The sequence below is a fragment of the Podarcis gaigeae genome (assembly GCF_964106915.1).
Source record: "Podarcis gaigeae genome assembly, chromosome: 9".
NCBI lineage: Eukaryota > Metazoa > Chordata > Lepidosauria > Squamata > Lacertidae > Podarcis > Podarcis gaigeae.
This window is the reverse complement of record NC_139685.1, coordinates 10,815,351-10,837,521: the sequence shown is the minus strand read 5'-3', so window position 1 is coordinate 10,837,521 and position 22,171 is coordinate 10,815,351. Positions and strand designations below refer to the sequence as shown.

At 42.6% G+C, this 22,171-nt stretch overlaps 1 protein-coding gene and 1 long non-coding RNA gene across 16 annotated transcripts in view; one reads left to right on the top strand and one right to left on the bottom strand.

Annotated features, from left to right (window-relative positions):
- KCNIP4 (potassium voltage-gated channel interacting protein 4) overlaps positions 1-22,119 on the top strand; it is a 396,014-nt gene extending 373,895 nt beyond the window's left edge. For all 15 annotated transcript variants that reach the window (XM_083755078.1, XM_083755077.1, XM_083755083.1 and 12 more), the window contains 6 exons: positions 2,262-2,331; positions 11,026-11,096; positions 14,912-15,019; positions 16,816-16,920; positions 17,314-17,376; positions 20,333-22,119. In XM_083755078.1, the coding sequence (XP_083611204.1) occupies positions 2,262-2,331; positions 11,026-11,096; positions 14,912-15,019; positions 16,816-16,920; positions 17,314-17,376; positions 20,333-20,380 (465 nt within the window). In that variant the 3' untranslated portion in view covers positions 20,381-22,119. The remainder of the gene's footprint in view (positions 1-2,261; positions 2,332-11,025; positions 11,097-14,911; positions 15,020-16,815; positions 16,921-17,313; positions 17,377-20,332) is intronic.
- On the bottom strand, positions 11,090-13,817 carry LOC310852190. Its single transcript, XR_014568022.1, has 2 exons — positions 12,285-13,817; positions 11,090-11,290 (listed from the first exon to the last, which is right to left on the bottom strand). It is a non-coding gene; the product is annotated as an uncharacterized lncRNA (long non-coding RNA).
- Positions 22,120-22,171: the final 52 nt, after the last annotated feature.

Sequence of the window (22,171 nt, the reverse complement as noted above, 5' to 3'; positions counted from 1 at the left end):
ATCCTTTAGGACTGGTGGTGTGTGGTTCCGGCAGCTGCTTCCAATCACCTGCCTAGCTGCTGCATTCTGGATGAGTTGTAGTTTCTGAGTCACCTTCAAAAGTAGCATTGAAGTTGTCCAGGCGGGAGATAACCAGAGCATGCACCACTCTGGCAAGACAGTCTGCAGCCAGGTAGGGTCTTAGCCAACAAACCAGATGGAGCTGGTAGACAGCCGCCCTGGACACACAATTGACCTGCACCTCCATGGACAGCTGAGAGTCCAAAATGACTCCCAGGCTGCACACCTGGTCCTTCCGGGGCACAGTTTACCCATTCAGGACCAAGGAGTGCGCAGGGTTTTTGATATGTAGAAAGGTGTTTCTATGCTGTTCCCCTCCCCCATTGTGCAGGTACAGCTTGTTTCTCAGTAGCTTCAGTTGGGAAGTTGTTGGGTTGAAATGAACGACAGAGGAGTGGTGAGTATCATATGGAAGGCATCTCCCGAGCATGTCTCGGGGAGTCTCTTTTATTGAATATTACAGCATTGCCACATATGTGCTTGTTGCTGATTGGTCAACACAAGTACAATGCAAGGGTTGCATATAGACATTAATCATCAATAGATTAAAGGTTGGCAAAGGGAACACAGAATTGGACAGGCGTGAAAACCTCCTTATTAAATTATTACTTAGTGATTAATATAGCAAGGCTTAAACAATTACTAATGATTAATATATAGCATTCATCCGTACATATGGTCAACCAAGCACTAAGAACAGGTCAGGATGCGATGTTTTCATGAACTCAATGTGAACTGAACATTCTAGTCATGTGCAGAAACAAAACTTTCCTTCAGGAAGTTATTTCTCTTTTAAGGCACATTGGGTGCTATTTTCATTATGAAGTCATATCTTGAGTGTGTGTCTGGGCTTCCCTTCTGCTTTCTGCTAAACAAACAGAAACAGCTCTCCTTCTTCACCTTCTCTCTAGTAACCTTACCCAGAAAACATTGTGCCTTTCATCTTTCAGCCAATCAAAGCAGTAGTTTGTTTCCCAAGAAAATGATTTCCACAACCCATTTCCTGAGAACCTTGATATCACTTTTAGTTTCTGTTCTTGGCCACCAACCCTACTCGCCCCTCAAAAACAGAGCCAGGTCTCACAACACCTTCAGGCACCTGACCTGATCACAAAAAAGGCATGTTCGACATATTTTCGGTCTTCTTGAAAACAGGTGTGTGTGTGTGTGTGTGTGTGTGTGTGTGTGAGAAAGCCTCTAGCTGCACTACAAACTTGATATGTAGAATTGCATCCAAAATATGCTCAACAACCTTTGTTCTAAAATCTCAGTTATAAAAGCAGATACAGTGATACCTTGGTTCTCGAACAGCCTAGTTTACGAACAACTTAGAACCCGAACATCTCAAACCCGGAAGTGAGCGTTCTGGTTCTCGAATTATTTTTTGGAAGTCGAACGTGTCCTGAGCTTCTGTTTTTAGTGTTGCGCTTCCATTTTTAGAGAGACCACGCTGGTTGGAGGAGGTGGGGAGAAGCGTCCCGGCAGCGCTCTGCAGACCATCTGCTTTGACGTGAGAGAGAGAGATTGAAAGATCGCACTGACTGGGACAGTGGGGAGAAGCATTTTAGGGGTAGTTTTTCAACAGCCTGGAATGGATTAATGAATTCCATTTTGCATTACTTTCTGTGGGAAAGCGCACCTTGGTTTTGGAATGTTTTAGTTTTGGAACGGACTTCCAGAACGGATTAAGTTCGAGAACCAAGGTACTACTGTATTATAGTTTGGTGCACTGTACATCTTTTGTAAATGGGGGCAGAGATCAAGGTAGGGTTGAAACATAACGGTGTGCCCCTGACCGATGCCAGTTCTTCCAATAGCCTCACTTTGCTAAGCAAATTGCGGTATCTTTCTAGTTCCTCTTTGAATCAGGATATCAAGATCACACTGATCACTGCAGATATCAGCTCAACTTATTTTAATGCAAGCAGCGTAGAATGTGTCAGGAATATAACAATGCTACTCACATTTCTCCTTGCAGTGAATATCCCTGCTAGGAGATGGGGTAGCTCGCATGTGAACTTCCCTGCTTCTGGAGAAATAGAGTTTGGACAGGCTTTGGCCCCTTTAGCAGAAAATAACTTTTGTAAAGTAGTTTTCGAAATCTCTTGTTTGGTAGTAGTAAAATCCTCGCTGTTTGCAGTCTCTTGTACAATTTGTACATAGGCATGTTATTCATATGCATTCCTTGCCACTTTCCTTAGGAATGTCCCAGTGGGATTGTTAATGAAGAGACCTTCAAAGAGATTTACTCTCAGTTCTTCCCACAGGGAGGTGAGTACTCTGCGCATAATTAGTCTTGTTTGCATGCACAACCAATTGCCATAATTGCTTTGAAATTTGGCCTAAACAGGTTGTTGTTCTAGTTAATTAAGCCTTTTATACTACTTAATGGGTGGACAGAAGTACTTCAGGGTTTTAATTAAAGAGTGGAGATACCTACTAGCAATATCTATTTATAAAAGCACACAATCTGCAATTTGTTTGCTTAGATGTACAGCTTGCTCCATCCCAAAGGCTCTGGACAAGTAACAAAAGCAATAGTTACCGTATTTTTCGCCCTATAGGATGCACTTTTTCCCCTTCAAAAATGAAGGGGAAATCTGGGTGCGTCCTATGGGGCGAATGCAGGCTTTCACTGAAGCTTAAAGAGCGAGAGGGGTTGGTGCGCACCGACCCCTCTCGCTCTCCAGGCTTCAGGAACACATCCGCAGCCTAGGCAGCCCTGCAGGAGGTCCCGCAGGGCTGTCTAGGCTGCGGATAGCAGCCTGCTTCCCGGAGCGTCGAGCGCCCTGAAGGCAGAGCGCCCGGCGCTTCGGGAACACATCCGCAACCTAGGCAGCCCTGCAGGAGGTCCCGAAGGGCTCCCCACGCTGCGGATAGCAGCCTGCCACCCGGCGGGAGGGCCCCCTGAAGCAGAGCGCCCCGCACGCGGGACAGACATCCGCAGCGTGTTGGAGCTCTGCGGGAGTTCCCGCAGGGCACCCTACACTGCGGATAGCAGAGCGCCGCGCCCGCAGGACAGACATCGGCCAGCCCCACAAGCTTGGGGGACAGCAAGGAGGTGCAGCGCTGCCATCCCACTGTTCCTCGACCTGGTTCGGTTTCCCCGACCTGGTTTTGGGGGGAAATAAAGGGAATTTCCCCCCCTTTATTTCCCCCCAAAAAAACTAGGTGCGTCCTATGGGACGGAGCATCCTATGGGACAAAAAATACGGTAAATTCATATATTCCCTGTCGCCCTGTTTACTAACAAAGCCTTGAGGTCCCAAAGGAGCCCAAGTGGGTAGCGTCTTGCAAAACTCAGTACTGAGCTTTGGGGAAACTGCAGCAGGAGGGAGTTCTGCTTAAATCATCTGATTGGCGGTGCTTGAAAAGCCCCTGTGCAAAGCACTTCAAAGTCAGGTCTTTGACTTTGTGCAAAGCACATTGTCAGGTCTTGCTAAGCCCCTTTCTATCTTGTGGAGCGCTTTGAAATGGGCTCTGCAAGCACAGGGCAAAAAAGCCCACCTGATGTCATGGTGTTGTCTAAACCACTGAGCCTCTTGGGCTTGCTGATCAGAAGTTTGGAGTTTGAATCCCCGCGACGGGGCGAGCTCCCATTGCTCTGTCCCAGCTCCTGCCAACCTAGCAGTTCGAAAGCACGCAAATACAAGTAAACGGTGTTTCCATGCGCTCTGGTTTCCATCACAGTGTCCCGTTGTGCCAGAAGTGGTTTAGTCCTGCTGACAACATGACCTGGAAAGCTGTCCGTGGACAAACACCGGCTCCCTTGGCCTGAAAGCGAGATGAGTGCCACAACCCCATAGTCGCCTTTGACTGGACTTAACCGTCCAGGGGTCCTTTACCTTTACCTTTTACCATGCGATTACCACAGGGTGGGGGAGATCATGACTTGGCCCACCACCCAGGTCCAGTTCCCCATCGATGACTTAGACAAGGGACAAATATTATAAAGATATGGTTTCTTGGATAGTAATAAAGTAGAATGGATTTTAAAAAAGTAAGGTTAGATTAAAAGTCAACAAGATATGTAGATATCCATCATTCATTCATTTCTCTTCTATGTTAAATTCCCAGCATCTTAATATTAAAGCAAGTAAGCAGGCAGATCTTCAGAGCACTGTATGTCCACTCAAGCGAAAAACACTTTATTCTTAGCTACAACTTTGGAATACAGTCATTCCTCGGAAGTCAAACGGAACATGTTCTGCAAGTCCGTTTGACTTCCAAAATGTTTGGAAACCAAAGCGTGGCTTCCGATTGGCTGCAGGAAGCTCCTGCAGCCAATCGGAAGCCACTGAAGCCCCATTGGACATCCAGGTTCCAAAGAATGTTCGCAAACCAGAACACTCACTTCTGGGTTTGCGGCGTTCGGGAGCCAAAATGTTCGACTCGCAAGACGTTCAGGATCCAAGGTACAACTGTATTCACTCTACAAGGCCATAGCATGGAACAGCGAGGCTCCATTTTTTATTCAAGCAATATCCAAAAAGTCAAAATATTATTTAGCCCCGAAGTGTCTATAAGAAAGGCCCATTAACTTTCCTCCAACTCTCATTGCAGACTTTGGTTCTCTGTTAAATGGGTAGCCATCAGGGCCATCTAGAGTCTGTCATATGTTTGCATGTGAATATCTTAATTATATTCCCGACATTGCTACACATATAATGAACCAGAAAAAGAAATTAACTACAAGTGCTCTTAACATTTGCACAGGGATTTTTTTCCTTTGCTGTTCTTGCGATTTAATTTGAATCCATTCAAGAGTTGGCCTTAGAACCTTGCCGTGCTCCCTCTACTGAAATCTCTTTGCCACCCTAATCTCCAAAATCTAAAATAAAGCCCTAGGTTCTCATTGAAGAGTTTAAGCTTGCCTGTTCCAAGTGTTCTAACTAATAAAGAGTCTTTAATTGTTAACATAAAAGTTGGAGATTTAAGAGGGCCCACCCTCCTGCGAAATTGCTGCGAGTTCGTGAGAACTGGCAACACAGTAGATAATTCTTTGTAAGCTCTATATGTGCCTGTATGTTCACGATTATTCCCCTCCTACAGTATCTTACATTTGTGTGTGCAGAAGGAAATGTCAGCGGCAGTTTAACCGTGAGTCAAATCCTAAAGCTGGTGCGGATTTGAGATTCCCCAATTATCTCTGTGGGTTTTCCTTTGTTTTGCTAAGCCTGCAGCTTTCTCCCGCTCAACAAAACTGGGCATTTGTCACTGGTAATTTCCAGATCTTATACATTTGAGTATAGTTTGGGTCATATGCAATCACCCACTTAGTATTCTTTTCCCTCTCGTTACTCAATATTTTCTTCTAGCATTTATTACAGCTTCTCTGTCTTCAACGTTTCCCCCCTTTGTATATTTTATCAGTTACAATGGCCAGGGTATAATTGTGTTTTCACTCGTCGTTCTTTAAGAGCAATCCAGTGGGGATTTCTCTTGGGCAAGTCCTTTGAACTGAATAGGAGTTGCGCACAATCTCATGCTCTTAAGATGTTCTTCACCAGATCTTTCCACCTGAAGATGCCATTCATTCACTTTCTCATGTTGGGGAAAAAAAGCACAAGGGGGAGAACCATAGCTTGGTGGTCCAACATCTGCTTTGCATGCAGGCGGATTTGTGCCTCGTGTGTCCCAGTGTTCATGGAATCTGAAGAGTTGGAAGGAACCACAATGGACATCTAGTCCAACCCTCTGCAATGCAGGAATCTTTTGCCCACTGCTGAGCATCTCCAAGGGACTCTGGGAATGTTCCCTGTCTGAAATCCCAGAGAAGAATCCCATGGAGGGCCAGTGTGGTGAAGTGGTTAGAGTGTCTGTCAGACATGATCCTGGGAGCAGGGTTCAAATCCCCACTTGACATGAAGCTCACTGGTTGACCTTGAACCAGTCAGTACCTCTCAGCCTAACCCGCTTCACAGGGTTGTTGTGGGGGTTAAATGGGGAGGGGGGGACCATGTGCGCCACCTCGATCTCCTTAGAAGGAAAAAAAGTAGGATATAAATGCAATAAATACTAGCAATAATAAATAATCCCAGTTCGTGTCAGCACTACTCAGCTAGATGAGCCAATCGCCTAACTTGGTATAAGACAAATTCCTAGCAAGACGGGCAAAATTTTGTGGAGCTAATGGAAGTCAGCTTTAATTGTCAACAACAACAGTTCCAGATTAATTTTCTGTTTTATCTGGATGTTAAAAAGTAGGTGCCTCCCATTGTTCAAAACACCTACAGCAGTGTGTGTGTGTGTGTGTGTGTGTGTGTGTGTGTGTGTGTTCAAAAGTGGACATTACAAAAAGAAAAATAAGAAACCTGGTTAAAACAGGCTTGTTGGTTTCTGGTGTAGGTTTTCCATTATGCTAAGGTCAGTTGAGTAAGACCGTGACGCTTTCCAAATTTAATTTGTTTTCGGCTTTCCAAATTTAATTTGTTTTCTTATAGGCTTTAACCCCTTTAACCATTTCACCCCCACCACCTGAACCAAGGTGAACATTTAAGGTACCACTCCTGCCCCACCTTCTCAGCCACCAAAGTAATAAGTCTACCCTCCGACGTCTGATTAGACCTGATGTGTAGTTGCTGTGAATGTGCCAATGTTGCACTGAGAACGAAGCTATTGAAGCCCTGGTATTGCATGGTCTGAGTCTCTTAAGGTGTTAGCACTCTATTGCTTCCTGCTGCCACCTGTCAGAATGCTAATATATCATAATAGTTATCATTACTGGGTGCAAAACCAGAAACCTTATTTATTTTTTAAAAAAAGAAAAACCTGAAACACTCCCCCTCTTTGTCCTGATTTATATTCCAGAGAAATCACATTAAGTAGCTCTAATTAAAAGCTTAAGCACTACAACCTTTGGCTTATGTTTAATCACAATTGTCTTCACTGCCTTGGATATTTTACTAAATGAAGGCTGTGAAACCACTGGAATTAACTGAAATGTATTAAAGGTAAAGTCCTGTAAATCTTGTATTCTTCTTTATTGATTTTTGCAGAGTGTGGTTTAAAACCTTTGATTCTGTTCAGTGGCTGCGATCTGACAAATGACACGATGAAAGCACACATTGCTTGCTTTCCTATTTATTTTTTAAATTACCACATACCAATAAAGAGGAAAATGCAAGAAATGAAGAAAGAAAAGAAGTGTTCAAACTGGTTAATTATATAGGGAATAAAATTCTAATTAATTCAGGATCCTACAAATCCGGATCACCATTAAAGGACAGCAGTCCGATGGCTCCCAGGAGGATATTCCGGGTACTGAAGGATTTTGCAAATCTCCCTCTCTCTGGTCCCTCCCAGCCATGTTGAAAAGGACCTCCGCCATTTGCCTTCCACTGTTTTCGCTTTGCCATTGGAAATGGCAAAAGGGACACAGATGGATTGGAGGAAAGTTTGAGCCCATGGCATCCACAGTCCTCCCATTCTCAACAAACACCACGGGGGATGAGGACGGGAGAAGGGGGGGTATTGTGCCAGGCCTGGTTCTGGTATATATGTTTTTCCTTTCAGCCAACCCTGGCCAGCACAAGACAGGCAGAACATGGAATTGGGTGGTTTGACTGCTAACAGATTGTTCTTATTCCCCTCCTTAGATGGATCTATTAGGAAGGGAGGGAGAAGAGGCAATGATTTGCTGTAACAAAATTCCTCATGATGCTGTGCTATATACTGTACACCGGCTATTGTAGAAATAACAACAACAACAACAACAACAACAACAACAAAATAAATAAATAAATTTCTACCCTGCCCATCTGACTGGGTTTCCCCAGCCGCTCTGGGCAGCTCCCAACAGAACATTAAAAACAGAATAAAACTTCAAACATTAAAAACTTCCCTAAACAGTGCTGTCTTCAGATGCCTTCAGAAAATGAAATGGGCCTCTGTACTAGTCTACATAATAATAATAATAATAATAATAATAATAATAATAATAATAATAATAATATCTTTATTGTCATTGCCCCCTCTCAGGGACAACGAAATTACTTGGCTGCTCCATCCACCCAGATAGGGCACTCCACTTAAAATCAGAACAACTATAAAAACACTAATTAAAACAATATAATATAATACAGCAAGGAAGATTAGATGACTTCAGAGTCCAGGTTTCCCATTCAGGGCCAAGATCGCTCTGGAGAAGAAGCTGTTCTTGAGACAGCTCGTTCTTGTCATCATCGTCCTGTATCTCCGTCCTGACGGCAGGAGCTCGAAGAGACAGTGACCAGGATGCGATGGATCTTTTACTATGTCCAGTGCCTTCCTATGGCACCTTGTGGCATAAATCTGCTCTAAGGTGGAGAGTGGGCAGCCAACAATGCTCTCTGCTGCCTTAACAACTCTGCACAACCCCATCCTGTCCTGGGTAGTACAGCTTCCGTACCACACACATAAGCCATAAGTGAGCACGCTCTCAATGGCACAGTGATAGAAGGCAAGCAGCAGTTTCAGCGGAAGATGGTTTTTCCTTAGGATTCTTAAAAAGTACAGTCTCTGCTGTACAGAGAATTACAGATCCTCTTGTAATTCAATACTTGTAATTCAATATGCGTGCTAAATAAAGATTGAAATCCTTTTATTCAAATAAGATTGGTTTCATTGGAAATACTTTATTTCCATTCAAAAATTCTAGGCAGCTAACAACCATCCTATAAAAATGATAATCAACCAACTTTAAATGAAAACGAAACAAAAGGTTGCTGATAACACCGGTGTAGTTTTTTATGAGGTTTAAAAACAATGGTGTTCAAATATACTGTTGATTGATGGGTTTCAGTTTAATTCTGAATGTTTATAGATGTGGGACGTTTGGGCCTTTGTGAACCTTTCTTCTCCTCTGAAATACTTTTTCCTGTCATAGCATATTATCCATAACATAATCAATAATATCTTCTATATAGTGCATTTCTGAATATTTTAAACTCTTACAGCATAGTACAGTATTATTAATATTACTGTTAGACAGCATCCATTGATTTCATTGGGAATGTTAACTGTGGACTCAGCTACATTAGTGAAAAAACAGTGTTTTGAATTCGTTATAAACATACAACACCAGATGGCGGTGGAGAGCAAAAAAAAAAAAAAGTTTGCAATTTTCTGTAGTCTTTTTTTTCTTTTGTTATAACAATTCGATTTCTGACTTATTTATAGCATTTCTTCCACCCTATAAAGTGCTACATTTTGGTTGGACTGCATCTATTAATTATGATTATGGTGATCAAATTCAAAAGTGATCTTTTGACAGCTGTTATTAAAAAAATGTCTTTAAAGAAATGTGAATAAGAGTATGTGATAATATCGCTATCTATAGCTACTATGTGTTACAGAAAAGGAAGTTAATATCAACAAATGTTCTTGGAATACACACCTTACTTTAACCTTGAACATAACAAAAAGCAAGGCTTTGGTGGACATTGCTGAATATTACCCTCTTCCTTTTCAAACTGAATTATGAAATATTCTGAGAATTCTAAGAATGCAGAATTTGAGATACTTAAATTAGCTCCGCAGCAATAGACACACAAACCATTCTAGAGATTCACATGTGCTTAAATGTATGCATGAATCTTTACATATGTTCCAGTGCTTGGACTTGATCTGTGCATCTCTAGGGTATGTTTTGTGGAAACAGAAATACAGATCCATAAACAATTTCTGGGTAGTATCTGGATAATAGCCAAAGCACAGCTCATGCCACTTGGTCTGTTTTTCTGAGGACTTCTGGCTAATATTTATTGAAAGAGGTGCTATAAGAAAAACTGCTCCTTTTTCCTTATGAGGTACCCAAGGGCCCGTATAGAGTCCTTATGTAGGTTCTCTTATCGGTAGGAGAAAATAACAGAGGCCAACCAGAGAATATTGAGAAGCAAAGCAGCTAGTAAGCCTGATCTTTATTGATCTGCTGCAACAGGGTGCTCCCCTCACACTCAGGAGGACGGAGGAGGACCAGAACAATGGCGCACAAGGCCTTATATAGACTTTTGAAATTGCCCAGCCTGTAGCTCAAGACCACCCCCCAAAACATCATACATACATCACAGAAGGGGCGACCTACAGCAGAAAACCTGTCTGCCAGGATACCTGATAATGGTCACTGACTGCTTTTACCTGGGCATCCTGGCCATTCTTTTGTGGTGGTAAATACTCAGTTCCTGAATCCAGGTCACAGGCGCACCCTAAAGGTAAAGGTAAAGGGACCCCTGACCATTAGGTCCAGTCGTGGCCGACTCTGGGGGGGTTGCAGCGCTCATCTCGCTTTATTGGCCGAGGGAGCCGGCGTACAGCTTCCGGGTCATGTGGCATGATTAAGCCACTTCTGGCGAACCAGAGCAGCGCACGGAAATGCCGTTTACCTTCCCGCCGGAGTGGTACCTATTTATCTACTTGCACTTTGATGTGCCTTTGAACTGCTAGGTTGGCAGGAGCAGGGACCGAGCAATGGGAGCTCACCCCATCGCGGGGATTCAAACCGCCGACCTTCTGATCGGCAAGCCCTAGGCTCTGTGGTTTAACCCACAGTGCCACCCGCGTCCCTATTCATACACAAATATATACCCTTAAGACAGGATTTGTGAGCAAAGAGACAATGGGGAGGTTTTTCCATTTCCTTTCTCCTTACAGAGAAACATTTGAGGTCAATTTGGGAGAGTCAAAATGGTTTCAAGTACTGTTTCAGACATGTGGTTTATAGATCCATGCATGTGTTTGCCTGGTACATCCATGGACATTTTATATCTTAGACCTTATAATTCTCATAACAGAGGAAAATAATAATTAGTTGGGGGCAGTGGTGTATGGTAAATGGACTAGTTCCCTAAATGTTTCCAGTAAATTAAAGTATTAAAGGCTGGCGCTGAATTCCACTGGTTGGGGGAGAAATGTTCTTCTTTATAAGGCTGCTGAACTGAACTTCTTTATTCATGCAATTAATGAGGAACAACCTTGTTTACGTTGCAGATTCCACAACATACGCACATTTTCTGTTCAACGCATTTGATACAGATCACAACGGAAGTGTGAGTTTTGAGGTAAGGCTGTTTATTTCTGTTCTTGTCACCTGGTTTCTCTAGTAGGATCTGATCCAGCCAAAGTTTAAAGTGTCTTTGATTCCAGTGAGAGGGTTAAGCATATTTTTCAGAACTCTCCCACAGAGTTCAACAGGGCTGCACTTCAGTTTTCTGAAGTATCATGACTTTTCAAAGTTTCATTTACAACAAAGAAGCTGAAATTTATAAAAAAGATAGATCAGAAAGTTCTTAAATGGAATGTGTTGTATCTATACTTGCAATCTGGACTTACTCCAAGAAAAGGGACGCAGGTGGCGCTGTGGGTAAAACCTCAGTGCCTAGGGCTTGCCAATCGCATGGTCGGCGGTTCAAATCCCTGCGGTGGGGTGAGCTCCTGTCTTTCGGTCCCAGCTCCTGCCCACCTAGCAGTTCGAAAGCACCCCTAAGTGCAAGTAGGATAGTAAATCTACCCCTAAGTGCAAGTAAATAGGTACCGCTTTATAGTGGGAAGGTAAATGGCGTTTCCGTGTGCTGCGCTGGTGCTGGCTCGCCAGAGCAGCTTCGTCACGCTGGCCACGTGACCCGGAAGTGTCTCCGGACAGCGCTGGCCCCTGGCCTCTTAAGTGAGATGAACGCACAACCCTAGAGTCGGACATGACTGGCCCGTACGGGCAGGGGCACCTTTACCTACTCCAAAAAAGAAACAGAAATTACTGTAAAAGCTCATAATTGTATCAATATTTTACTAAATATGCAAAGATTAACAGATGTTTTAATAGCATAGTAAAAGCCAATAAAATATTACCTTAGGCAAATTCTGATTTATCTAGCCCTTCTACCTTCATTCCCCTGTTCCCTGATGAATTGATATCATTATGAAAAGGTTAAAATGAGTTCTGCTAGGAAACAAGAGAAAGAAGGAAAAGGATGTGGAAAAGGGAGATCTTTTAATTTGCCAGGCTCAGTTCTTCATCTTCGACTTCCTTCATCTTCCAATACATTCCTTGTTTCTATATGTTATTCAAAATGTGAGATTAAAATAAGGTTAGTAGTGATTTTTATTTTATTTTTGCCATGAGGATGAGTGTTTTTCTTTTAAAATAGGGATAATGTCTCCCAGAAGTGACCAGGCTTGGAATTCTAAAGTATTTGCTAGCAATATGTGGGATAAAGCCTTTAAGGTTGTGACCCAAAAGCTCAGTCCCTTACATGTAAGCTGTTTTGACATCAGTAGCATGTACATCTCTAAGTAAATGTCCTTAGGCTCAGATATAAATCTGCTATGTTGCTAGGGGTGAATAAATAATCTCCGTCTGGTTTCCTCAGATGACACAAGTGAAATATGCGTTAACCCTGTTGAAAAAAGAAAGAGACGCTGTTTGTTTACCTCGGTTCTCTTTTCCTCCGTCGAAGTGTTCCTTACACATTCTTTTCAACAGACGGGGCAGAAATATAGGGGACCTATTGCTAGGTTTGTTTGATCACAGGCAATTCCCAGTCCTGACCTTGGATGCTTGTCTGTCAACTCTCATGTCAAAATGGCTTTGGGAAAGCTCGTGCTGCCGACCAGCAGAATGGTGGATGCCTTCATTTGCAGCATGGGAACATCTCCTCTTTTCTTTCTAATCTCAGAGTAGCAGAGCCCAGAGAGAGGCTCTTGGCACCAACACTTCAAAACAGATCCCCTTAAATCTTTTGTGTGCCTGTCTGCTGATCCTTCCTTTCTATTGTCTGGAGCAAAATATGACGGAAAAGGTTTTTTTTGGTCATCTTTTCGCCTCCCTTATAGCTCAAACGGTATTTTGTTGCTTGTGAACAACGTTGTATGAAGAGCGGGAGATTTCTGAAAGGAGTATGAGTTTGAATAGGCAGGGAGGAAAGCAAACAGGTTTACCAACAGAGCTATTTTCAGATGCAGTCCTAGTAGCGACCAGATTCAGGTTTTTTGTTTCCTATCACATCACAAGAGAACAGCCACAAGAAAGCTGTAATTTTTTTCGTTGGCTTTCTATAGGATGTTGCTGCATTATAATGTTTATAAAATGTAGGAAAGCATCAGGCCTTCACAATCTTGGTCTTTGTTACTGGCTATGTTAAGAAAGTTATTTTCATTTTGCACAGGTCAACATGCACTAAGCTTCAGCAAATGTTCTATGTGTAAGTCCGATGGACAGTTCTAATCCTTGATTCCAACGAGTGCTAATGGGGCTGCCGGTGATTATAGAGCCTCATGGAGCCTCTTCCCTTGGGATTTTAAGCCAATAAAATCGTGATGTGCCATGAATGAGCTAGATTGGGTTAGAGGTCGGGCAAAGAGTCTGCATTTTCCTGAGTTTTTCCCCCCGATATGCAGAGCCCACAAGAGTATCACTCATTGATCAACATCGAGGTCAGCAAATACAACCTCACCTTCCTTGCTCTGTTTGATATAGCTTTTGCTTTACATAAAAAGATAAGGGGAGCCTTGCTGCATCAGGCCAAAGGCTCATCTACTATTTCATCCTAGTCTCACAGTGGCCAACCAGAAATAAATTCCCAGTAACTTTCAGATTACTTTTATTCCTCTTGGGATGAAGCTTCTATATTACTAAATTAATTGAGTTTATTGCCCATAGGCTAACACACAAGTGCAGAAGAAGACTACTTTTTATACAAAATTGGATGTACCACTTAATGTTTGTTCTATTTTAGGCCACCCTCCAGTATAAATAACCCCAGGGTGACTCACAGCTGTTTTTACACTTCTATTTTTATGTAAATTACCCCTCACTGATATTTTACAATGGAAATCACAGGCTAGGGAGGCCTTAAACAATGCTCTTAAATAATTTAATAATCGGTTGAATCCCCTTGCACCTTTAGAGAGCTTTTAAAACTTTTTACTAGTTGTGAATAAGCTAGTATCTTGTCTTGTTTGAATGTATCATTTAAAGTATATTTTTCGGGGACGGGGAATGTTATGTCAAAAACGATAATCATGCAACAGACTTAAATACATGTTACTTTCGTCATTTTAAAAAAGAGAGAGCCAGTGTGGTATAGTGGTTAAGAGTGGTGGACTCATAATCTGGGGAACCGGGTTCGCTTCCGCGCTCCTCCACATGCAGCTGCTGGGTGACCTTGGGCCAGTCACACTTTTCTGAAGTCTCTCAGCCCCATTCACCTCACAGGGTGTTTGTTGTGGGGGAGGAAGGGAAAGGAGAATGTTAGCCACTTTGAGACTCCTTAGGGTAGTGATAAAGTGGGTATCAAATCCAAACTCTTCTTCTTCTTCTATAATCTTGTTATCAGGAATTCTTTGTAATAAAATATTCACTGTATGTTCAGTAGGCCAGTCCTGCATGCTCAGCCTTAGTTGCTTTTGTTATTTGTGCTTTTTCTTGCTGGGACGGGGATAGATCAATCAGTAGAGCATTAGACGCTTAATCCCAGGGTCACGAGTTCAAGTTGTGAAAAAAGATACCAGCATGGCAGGGGGTTGGACTAGATGACCATCATGGTCCCTTCCAACTCTACAGTTCTTTTATTCTATACTTAGCCATTGGTCCATAACTTTGGACTGGCAGCTTTCATGCTTTGGGTCTTCCATGCGAGGGAGGGAGGCAAAACTGCCATTCTGTTTTGAGGACAACCTTGTTTGGTTTTTGTTTCTGCAGATATTTTTTTCTAAAAGCAGCATTGTTATGATGGCAAATTTTGCATCTCAAGAACAGACACACGTGCACAGAGATAATAGAAGTATAGGGTCGCCAAGTCCAAACCTCTGCATTGCAGGACTCACAGCAAAGTAGATGGAAATAGAGCTTTTATTAATCCACCATCTTGCTCTCTTTCAGGATTTTGTTATGGGCCTTTCAATTTTACTCCGGGGGACGGTGCAAGAAAAACTCAACTGGGCTTTTAATCTGTATGATATAAATAAGGACGGCTGTATAACTAAAGAGGTGAGGAGACCATTTCACTCACTGTAATTTGAAAACACTTGTCATTTTTCACCAAAATTTTTTTATTAGTTTTCACAATATTAAAAACAAACAAACAAACAAACACACAAGACAAACAAACATAAATCATAGCCTTATTGAAAATTACAGTTATTAACTTTGTTAAGTGACTTCCTCACTTCCCTTTGGTTGAATTTCATTGCATGTCCTTTTAACGGTTTTCCAAATCCCAATTTTTATAAAATTTAACTTAAGCATTAACATCCTTAGATCTTCACCTTATGGAATTAAACATATTAATTCATCACTTAACACAAATAAAATCCTTAGCCCATTAAGTATCTGCAAGCTATTTTCAGTTAGTTTAACTTAGCAAATTTAACTATATAATCATTAAATTTATTCCATTCTTCCTGATACTCCTCCTCCTCCTGGTCGCAGACTCTTCTGGTTAGGTCGGCTAGCTCCGAAAAATCCATCATCTCCATCTTCATCACTTGTCATTAATTGCATGTAACGGGGCTGCTGTTTATTGGTTTTAGTAGATTAATTCCAGGACTAGGGACTTCCTGCTATCCCAAATGGCTGTAGTCTAAGAGGCGAATAACAGGATCCCTTGTATACAGAACATTGGGACTCACTCACCTCTGCTCCAGTGCGAGATCTCGTGATAACACTGCCAAATGCTTCTGCTTCAAGCATCTGCTTGGCTTGCTTCCGCACTCAAGCTAACCTCTCCATGCACACCAGTCACCTGCCCACCCAGGCTAAGTTATGCAAACAGCCAAATCAAGCGCTCAAGTTGCCGTCATTCCATTTCTGTCGGCATGTGTGTATGTTTGCAAGTTTGAGTACTCACTCGGAAAGAAAACTCTCTCCAAACAAGGGAGAGAAGAAGAAAATTCAGTATAGCAAAAGGCAGCAGGACAGCAAACCTACAAGAGGGAGTGAGCAAGTGTCTGATTTGGCCAAATAACCATTTGAAATGAAATTTAATTCAGATTTGTCCCTGCCAGCTGCTTGACTTTGTTTAGTGTTTTCTTTTCAATGCAAATTGAATCTCTGTTAAGTATAAAGACAGAGTCTCCTTACTTTAAATGGAATTCACTCAGCATTCCAATAATGGGAGGGGTTTGCTATGATGTTTCCTGAAACAAGAGGCACAATGGGGTTTATCTCAGTCTTCTGCTTCCACCTGATGGCCATTTCTTACATTGCTTTTGAAAGAGGCAGGTGGAATATTAGGGGAAATAATGTGCTCGGTCCCTTCTCCTACCAACCTAGCAGTTCGAAAGCACGCAGTGCAAGTAGATAAATACTTCCTGCGGGAAGGTAAACAGCGTTTCTGTGCGCTGCTCTGGTTTGCCAGAAGTGGCTTAGTCATGCTGGCCACATGACCCGGAAGCTGTACTCCGGCTCCCTCGGCCAGTAAAGTGAGATGAGTGCCGCAACCCCAGAGTCATCCGCGACTGGACCTAACAGTCAGGGGTCCCCTTACCTAGGTCAGATAAAATGCTTCTGTAGGCCTGTAAACATCTGATTTATCCAGAGATGGCATTTCTACAGGAAAATGTGTTTCCGCTGCAACACCCAGCAACATAAGAAATGTTGATTTCTAGCAGTTCATGTATTCAAGCATCCGGAACTACTTTTTCATCGTTGCAAATGAAACACCTGCAATTTATTTTTGGGAAGGTTTTTCACTTCTATGCTAGCAAGGCTACTCTTTTCCCAATTGTGCATTCTCCACTGCATATTTTCTTGCTCACTTTAATGTTTTGTTCCCTCCCCAACAGGAAATGCTGGATATTATGAAAGCTATATACGATATGATGGGGAAATGCACTTATCCTGTTGTCAAAGAAGATGCCCCAAGACAACATGTGGAAACGTTTTTCCAGGTAGGTACGATTTGGGTGGGGAGAGTGAGCCAGGTGAAATGATGGTCATAGATAGTTATCGTATTGATGGTTTGCAGTGTGGCTATGTAACCTGCTCTTCTTGCTTTGTTGCCTATACTAATTTGATTAAGCAAATCCCCTTCCTTCTTCATTTCCGTTTTTGTCTTGCCTACTCTGCGAGTCTTTCATTTGGGAGGGTAAAATGTTTGAGACGCCCGCAAATTTGAAGCTCAGCACCTGTGATTTGTTAAAAGAAATATAACATGTCGGCGTAGTTTCTTAGGTAGCCATGATGCTATCACCTGTCCCCAAACCTGGCTTCTCATAGAAATGAAAGGTGGTAGCCTTAACCGGAGAACGACATTACTTAAGCAAGCATTTCTTCTCTGGCAGAAAATGGACAAGAACAAAGATGGTGTGGTCACCATAGATGAATTCATTGAAAGCTGCCAAAAAGTGAGTAAGCGGTATATTCGTAGTGCTTTGCTCTTATGACACAATACAAAACCGCAGTAGGAAGCTGCGGCACGTACGGTATTTCACAAATTATCCATATTTTAGAAAGGTAAAGGTAAAGGTACCCCTGCCCGTACGGGCCAGTCTTGACAGACTCTGGGGTTGTGCGCCCATCTCACTCAAGAGGCCAGGGGCCAGCGCTGTCCGGAGACACTTCCGGGTCACGTGGCCAGCGTGACATCGCTGCTCTGGTGAGCCAGAGCCGCACACGGAAACGCCGTTTACCTTCCCGCTGGTAAGCGGTCCCTATTTATCTACTTGCACCCGGAGGTGCTTTCGAACTGCTAGGTTGGCAGGCGCTGGGACCGAGCAGCGGGAGCGCACCCCGCCACGGGGATTCGAACCGCCGACCTTTCGATCAGCAAGTCCTAGGCGCTGAGGCTTTAACCCACAGCGCCACCTGCGTCCCATTTTAGAAAACACATTTATTATTTCATAGAATCATAGAGCTGGAAAGGCCATTGGGAGACCATGTTCACTCGTCCAGCTCCTTGCTCAGTGCAAGAAATCCAGAGGTGGTGCATATTCCAACAGATGTTGACTGAAGACTACCGGGAAGGGAGAGCTTCTACGTAACTGACTCCGTTGTTGAACTGCCCACACCAAAAAATTCTTTATGTAACCAGAATCTCTCTCCTCCTGCAACTTAGCTCATTAGATCTAGTCCTCCTCTCTGGGGCACCTAGTAACAAGGCTTTGTCGGATTCTATATGACAGCCCTTCAGTAGTGTCAGCCTATCCTGTCCTGTCTTCCTTCCCCCAGGCTGAACATTCACAGTTTCCTTCTGTGAGAATCAATAAGAATCCAATATCCAGCAAGCGTTTCTCTAACATGCAACAGGGCAGGCCTCGGAGATCACACTGGATGTTGTTACTCAACATGCTCCTTAATTATTTGAGAAAACGTCAGAACATATAAAATGTATACCCGGTAAACCGAAATAATTTTAACAAGATGCCATATAGACTGAAGCAGCAGTGGCACATTCAATAAAAAAGAACAGTCACTTTTCAGAGAAGGCCTTTTGATATAAAAAACCCTTCACTTATCAATGGTTGTCCAGGCAATTTCTCTAAGCTGGAGAATAGCCTCTTTGTTTACCATTTCATCAGTATAAATAGAACACAGAGGAAGGCCTTCCTCTGCCAAAGTCATATCTAGCGCTTGGCAAAGTTACCTTTTCCCCCTGTAGCCAAAGTGCACTGGAAAAATCAATGCACAGTTCGGAGGCTCATAGCCAGGTGTTTTAAGGTGTACATTAGGATGGAAATCATGTCAAAGCAAAACAGCAAAAACCCTAAATTTAAGTTGTTGAATATGTTATACCATAAGCCTGCAACTTACGCACCTTTAACTTGTGCTCATTCATCTTTATGCACATGGCAAAATAAATAAATAGAAGCAGAAACAGGGCAACATTTGGGGGGATATGACTTTGGCAATCCCGCCCACCACTGATCCCAATATGCTTTGACTATACGTCATTTGGCTCTAGGCGTGATCCCTGGAACATAACCCCTGCGTAAGTTGCAGGATTACTGCATTTAAAGTAGCTTATTAATTCATTTGGATAAGACAACATTTTACTGAGAATAAAATGAACAGGCAAGTCTCTTGCCTGTCAATAATCCCCAGACCTTTGCACTCGTTGGCCAAGAATAGTAAGGTAAGAAGAAATTTACCTTTTACCAATGAACTGTGTAGGATATTGTGTACCTATTTCCCCTTGATTTCCAAAAGGGTTTCTTTTTAAAATAAAAGCTAAAAGTTAAGGGAGAGGATCTGATCGACCTCAAACACAACCTGTGGCCCTGGTTGGCGTTCCCCTTTCCTTGCACATTCTGTGTGAGAGCCAGAGGTTTCCCACTGGCTTATTCTGCAGTAGCGGTTGTGGCGCATCTCAAGAACAGCAGAAGGTTGACATGGCTGCTGAACCTCTTAAGCCAATTCCTACAAAGTTCTATTCCTGTTGCCTTCATTGTGTTTTATCAAGATTTTGCTATAAACTGCAATGTATATTTGATAGACAGGGACGCGGGTGGCGCTGTGGGTTAAACCACAGAGCCTAGGACCTGCTGATCAGCAGGTTGGTGGTTTGAATCCCCCCAACGGGGTGAGCTCGCGTTGCTCTGCCCACCTAGCAGTTCGAAAGCACGTCAAAATGCAAGTAGATAAATAGTTACCGCTCCAGCGGGAAGGTAAACGCCGTGTCCGTGCGCTGCTCTGCTTTGCCAGAAGCAGCTTAGTCATGCTGGCCAAATGACCCGGAAGCTGTACGCCAGCTCCCTCGGCCAATAAAGCGAGATGAGTGCCGCAAACCAGAGTCGGCCATAACTGGACGTAATGGTCAGGGGTCCCTTTACCTTTACCTTATAATTGATAGACAGACGCTGTGTGAGTTACATGTTTAATTTTTAGGTTTGTGATTGTAACTGTATGCCATCACCAAACTTTAGCAGCTCCCCACAATGTTTTCTCTGTAAATTATTTGTGATAGACTGTAAGCAGCAGGTACTATTAGCAGAACAATGTGTCTTCAAATGTACTGGGGCCTGTATAGAACACTGGGCTGTGTAGCAGACCTGTGGCCTGCATCATATATAAACTAGGCTTTGTGCAGTTTTGCTCTAGTCAGCAGACTTGCAGGATTTGTGACAGTGGTATAGGAGAAATCTACTAGTCAAAAAAATAATAATCAAAAATCCCACTTGGAAGACTCCAGCCCTTGGGCATACACAAAGTAGGTACTAACTTTTAGCTGGTTATGATACCGAAAATTTATAAAGGGTGTGGATTTTCAGCCTAAGGAGGAAAATATTGGATTAAAAATATTTCTAACTTTTCACTTTTCAGATTTTAAATCTCTTTCTCAGATGAGATGTCTCTTTCTTACAGGATGAAAACATAATGCGTTCCATGCAGCTCTTTGAAAACGTGATCTAACTCCACACAGTTATTTCTTCAATAAAAGGACGGTATAAACAATCCTGCAACAACAAATCCATAATGCTGTTGCCACTTTTACCATAAAACAGGATTGCTCAGCTTTACACGGATGTGTATAACGCAAATAAGTTTCGTTTAATCAAAGCCTTCCTACGGAGACCGTATTTTTCCAGTAGTTGAGGTAAAATAGTTCTCTTAAACAATGCTCACGTAGTTGTCCTTAAAAAAAACTTCATTTGATTCAGAGAACAATCCAAAGAAACCAAAATGAAAACGGAATTATCGCCTCCAAAACTTCATAGAAGAGATCCAGGGGAGAGGAAGAGGGCAGGATCTGTTACTTGTTTCTATTAGAGGAGTTTATTAGCTATAAAACTCTTTCATTTTATACTCCCTTGTGTACGAACGCAATCTTACACAATTCTCAGTTAAAGGTATTACAGCTAATTACAGTTTGGACACAATCCTCCTTGGGTGCAGTGGAGTCCTGTTTCCTCTGCCTTCCCTTATGCTGACATCAAAACAGATCATTACTGGAAAGGGGAAGTCTGCATGCATTGAGCCTGCTCATGTCCCCTATTCCCCATAATGTTGCAGCATACTTGTCAAATGTATGTTTGTGCCCAGAGCTGGAAAGGGACCCTAAGGGTCATCTAATCCAACCCCCCCCTCCCCCGCCTCTGAAGACACACAGACTCCATCACGCTCAGTGGAGAATCTGTCCACATAAGGAAGGGTTGGCCATCTTTGCGTAGCAACCTGCAATTATTTTTTTAACTTCACCATCCACCCATTTTATAAAAGAATGTTCTTTTTATAGTAAATGGATACTGGATCAATTTATTGAATGGTTGCCTATGGCAAACATCTTCCATCTTTTAAGATCGCCAGTTTATGTAAAATTCTGTCTGAATTTTAACTAAAGTGCTACGCTCCCACATAAAGGACAGAAATTAGCTTTACAATGAGTGCTGCTTTGTTTAACTAAAGCAACTGCCTGAGGGAACTGAACTACTACTTTTTAACTGTGGCACCGGCCCAAAATTAGTAGTAAAAAAGGAACGAATGTATTTGTAAGCTTCTAAGCACTCACTGCTCAGGATACATAGCAGTATAGAGTCATGCCGGACACTAGACTGCAAGTTTTGAAATTATTTTCCTCCTCTGACTATGGTGGAAGATGCATAAGTTCATTAGAACAGTTATGTAAAGAGCAGTGGTGGTAATGGGGTTTTTTGAAAAGGGGAGGCAACTTTTTTTTTCTTTAAAGGCTACTATAAGGAAGAGGGAAGAAGGATGGAGCAGCAATGGGTACAAGCCAAGCTCCCTTCCTCCCTGCCTTTTACACAGACATCATTGCTGAACTGTAGCCAGCAAAGAGGCATCTTCCCCCCCTCCTCCCCTCCAACATATTCAAATCATTCTTACATGCCTGCCCACAAGCATATAACTACTGGTACCAGACAATTGCAAACCTTAATTGTGACATTTCTGCACAAAGGATCTGAAGAGCTTACAGAAGTCCAAAGAGAGCTGCAAACTGTTTTTGCAAAAATGTAAGTAAAGCAGGCATCTATTCTGGTGTAGAGATGGGAATGAGGCATGTTGAAGGCTGCTCTGCTATCACCAGTGTAGGAATATGAGTAGTACAATACATGTACACTTGAAATTTGCTGTAGTGTTTGTGAAAATTATATGTGCACTTTAATAAAAAAAATAATATGAAAAATGCAGAATGGCGGTTCAGTTTGTTTTTTCCAAAGGGCTTACATGGAGTCAACATTCACA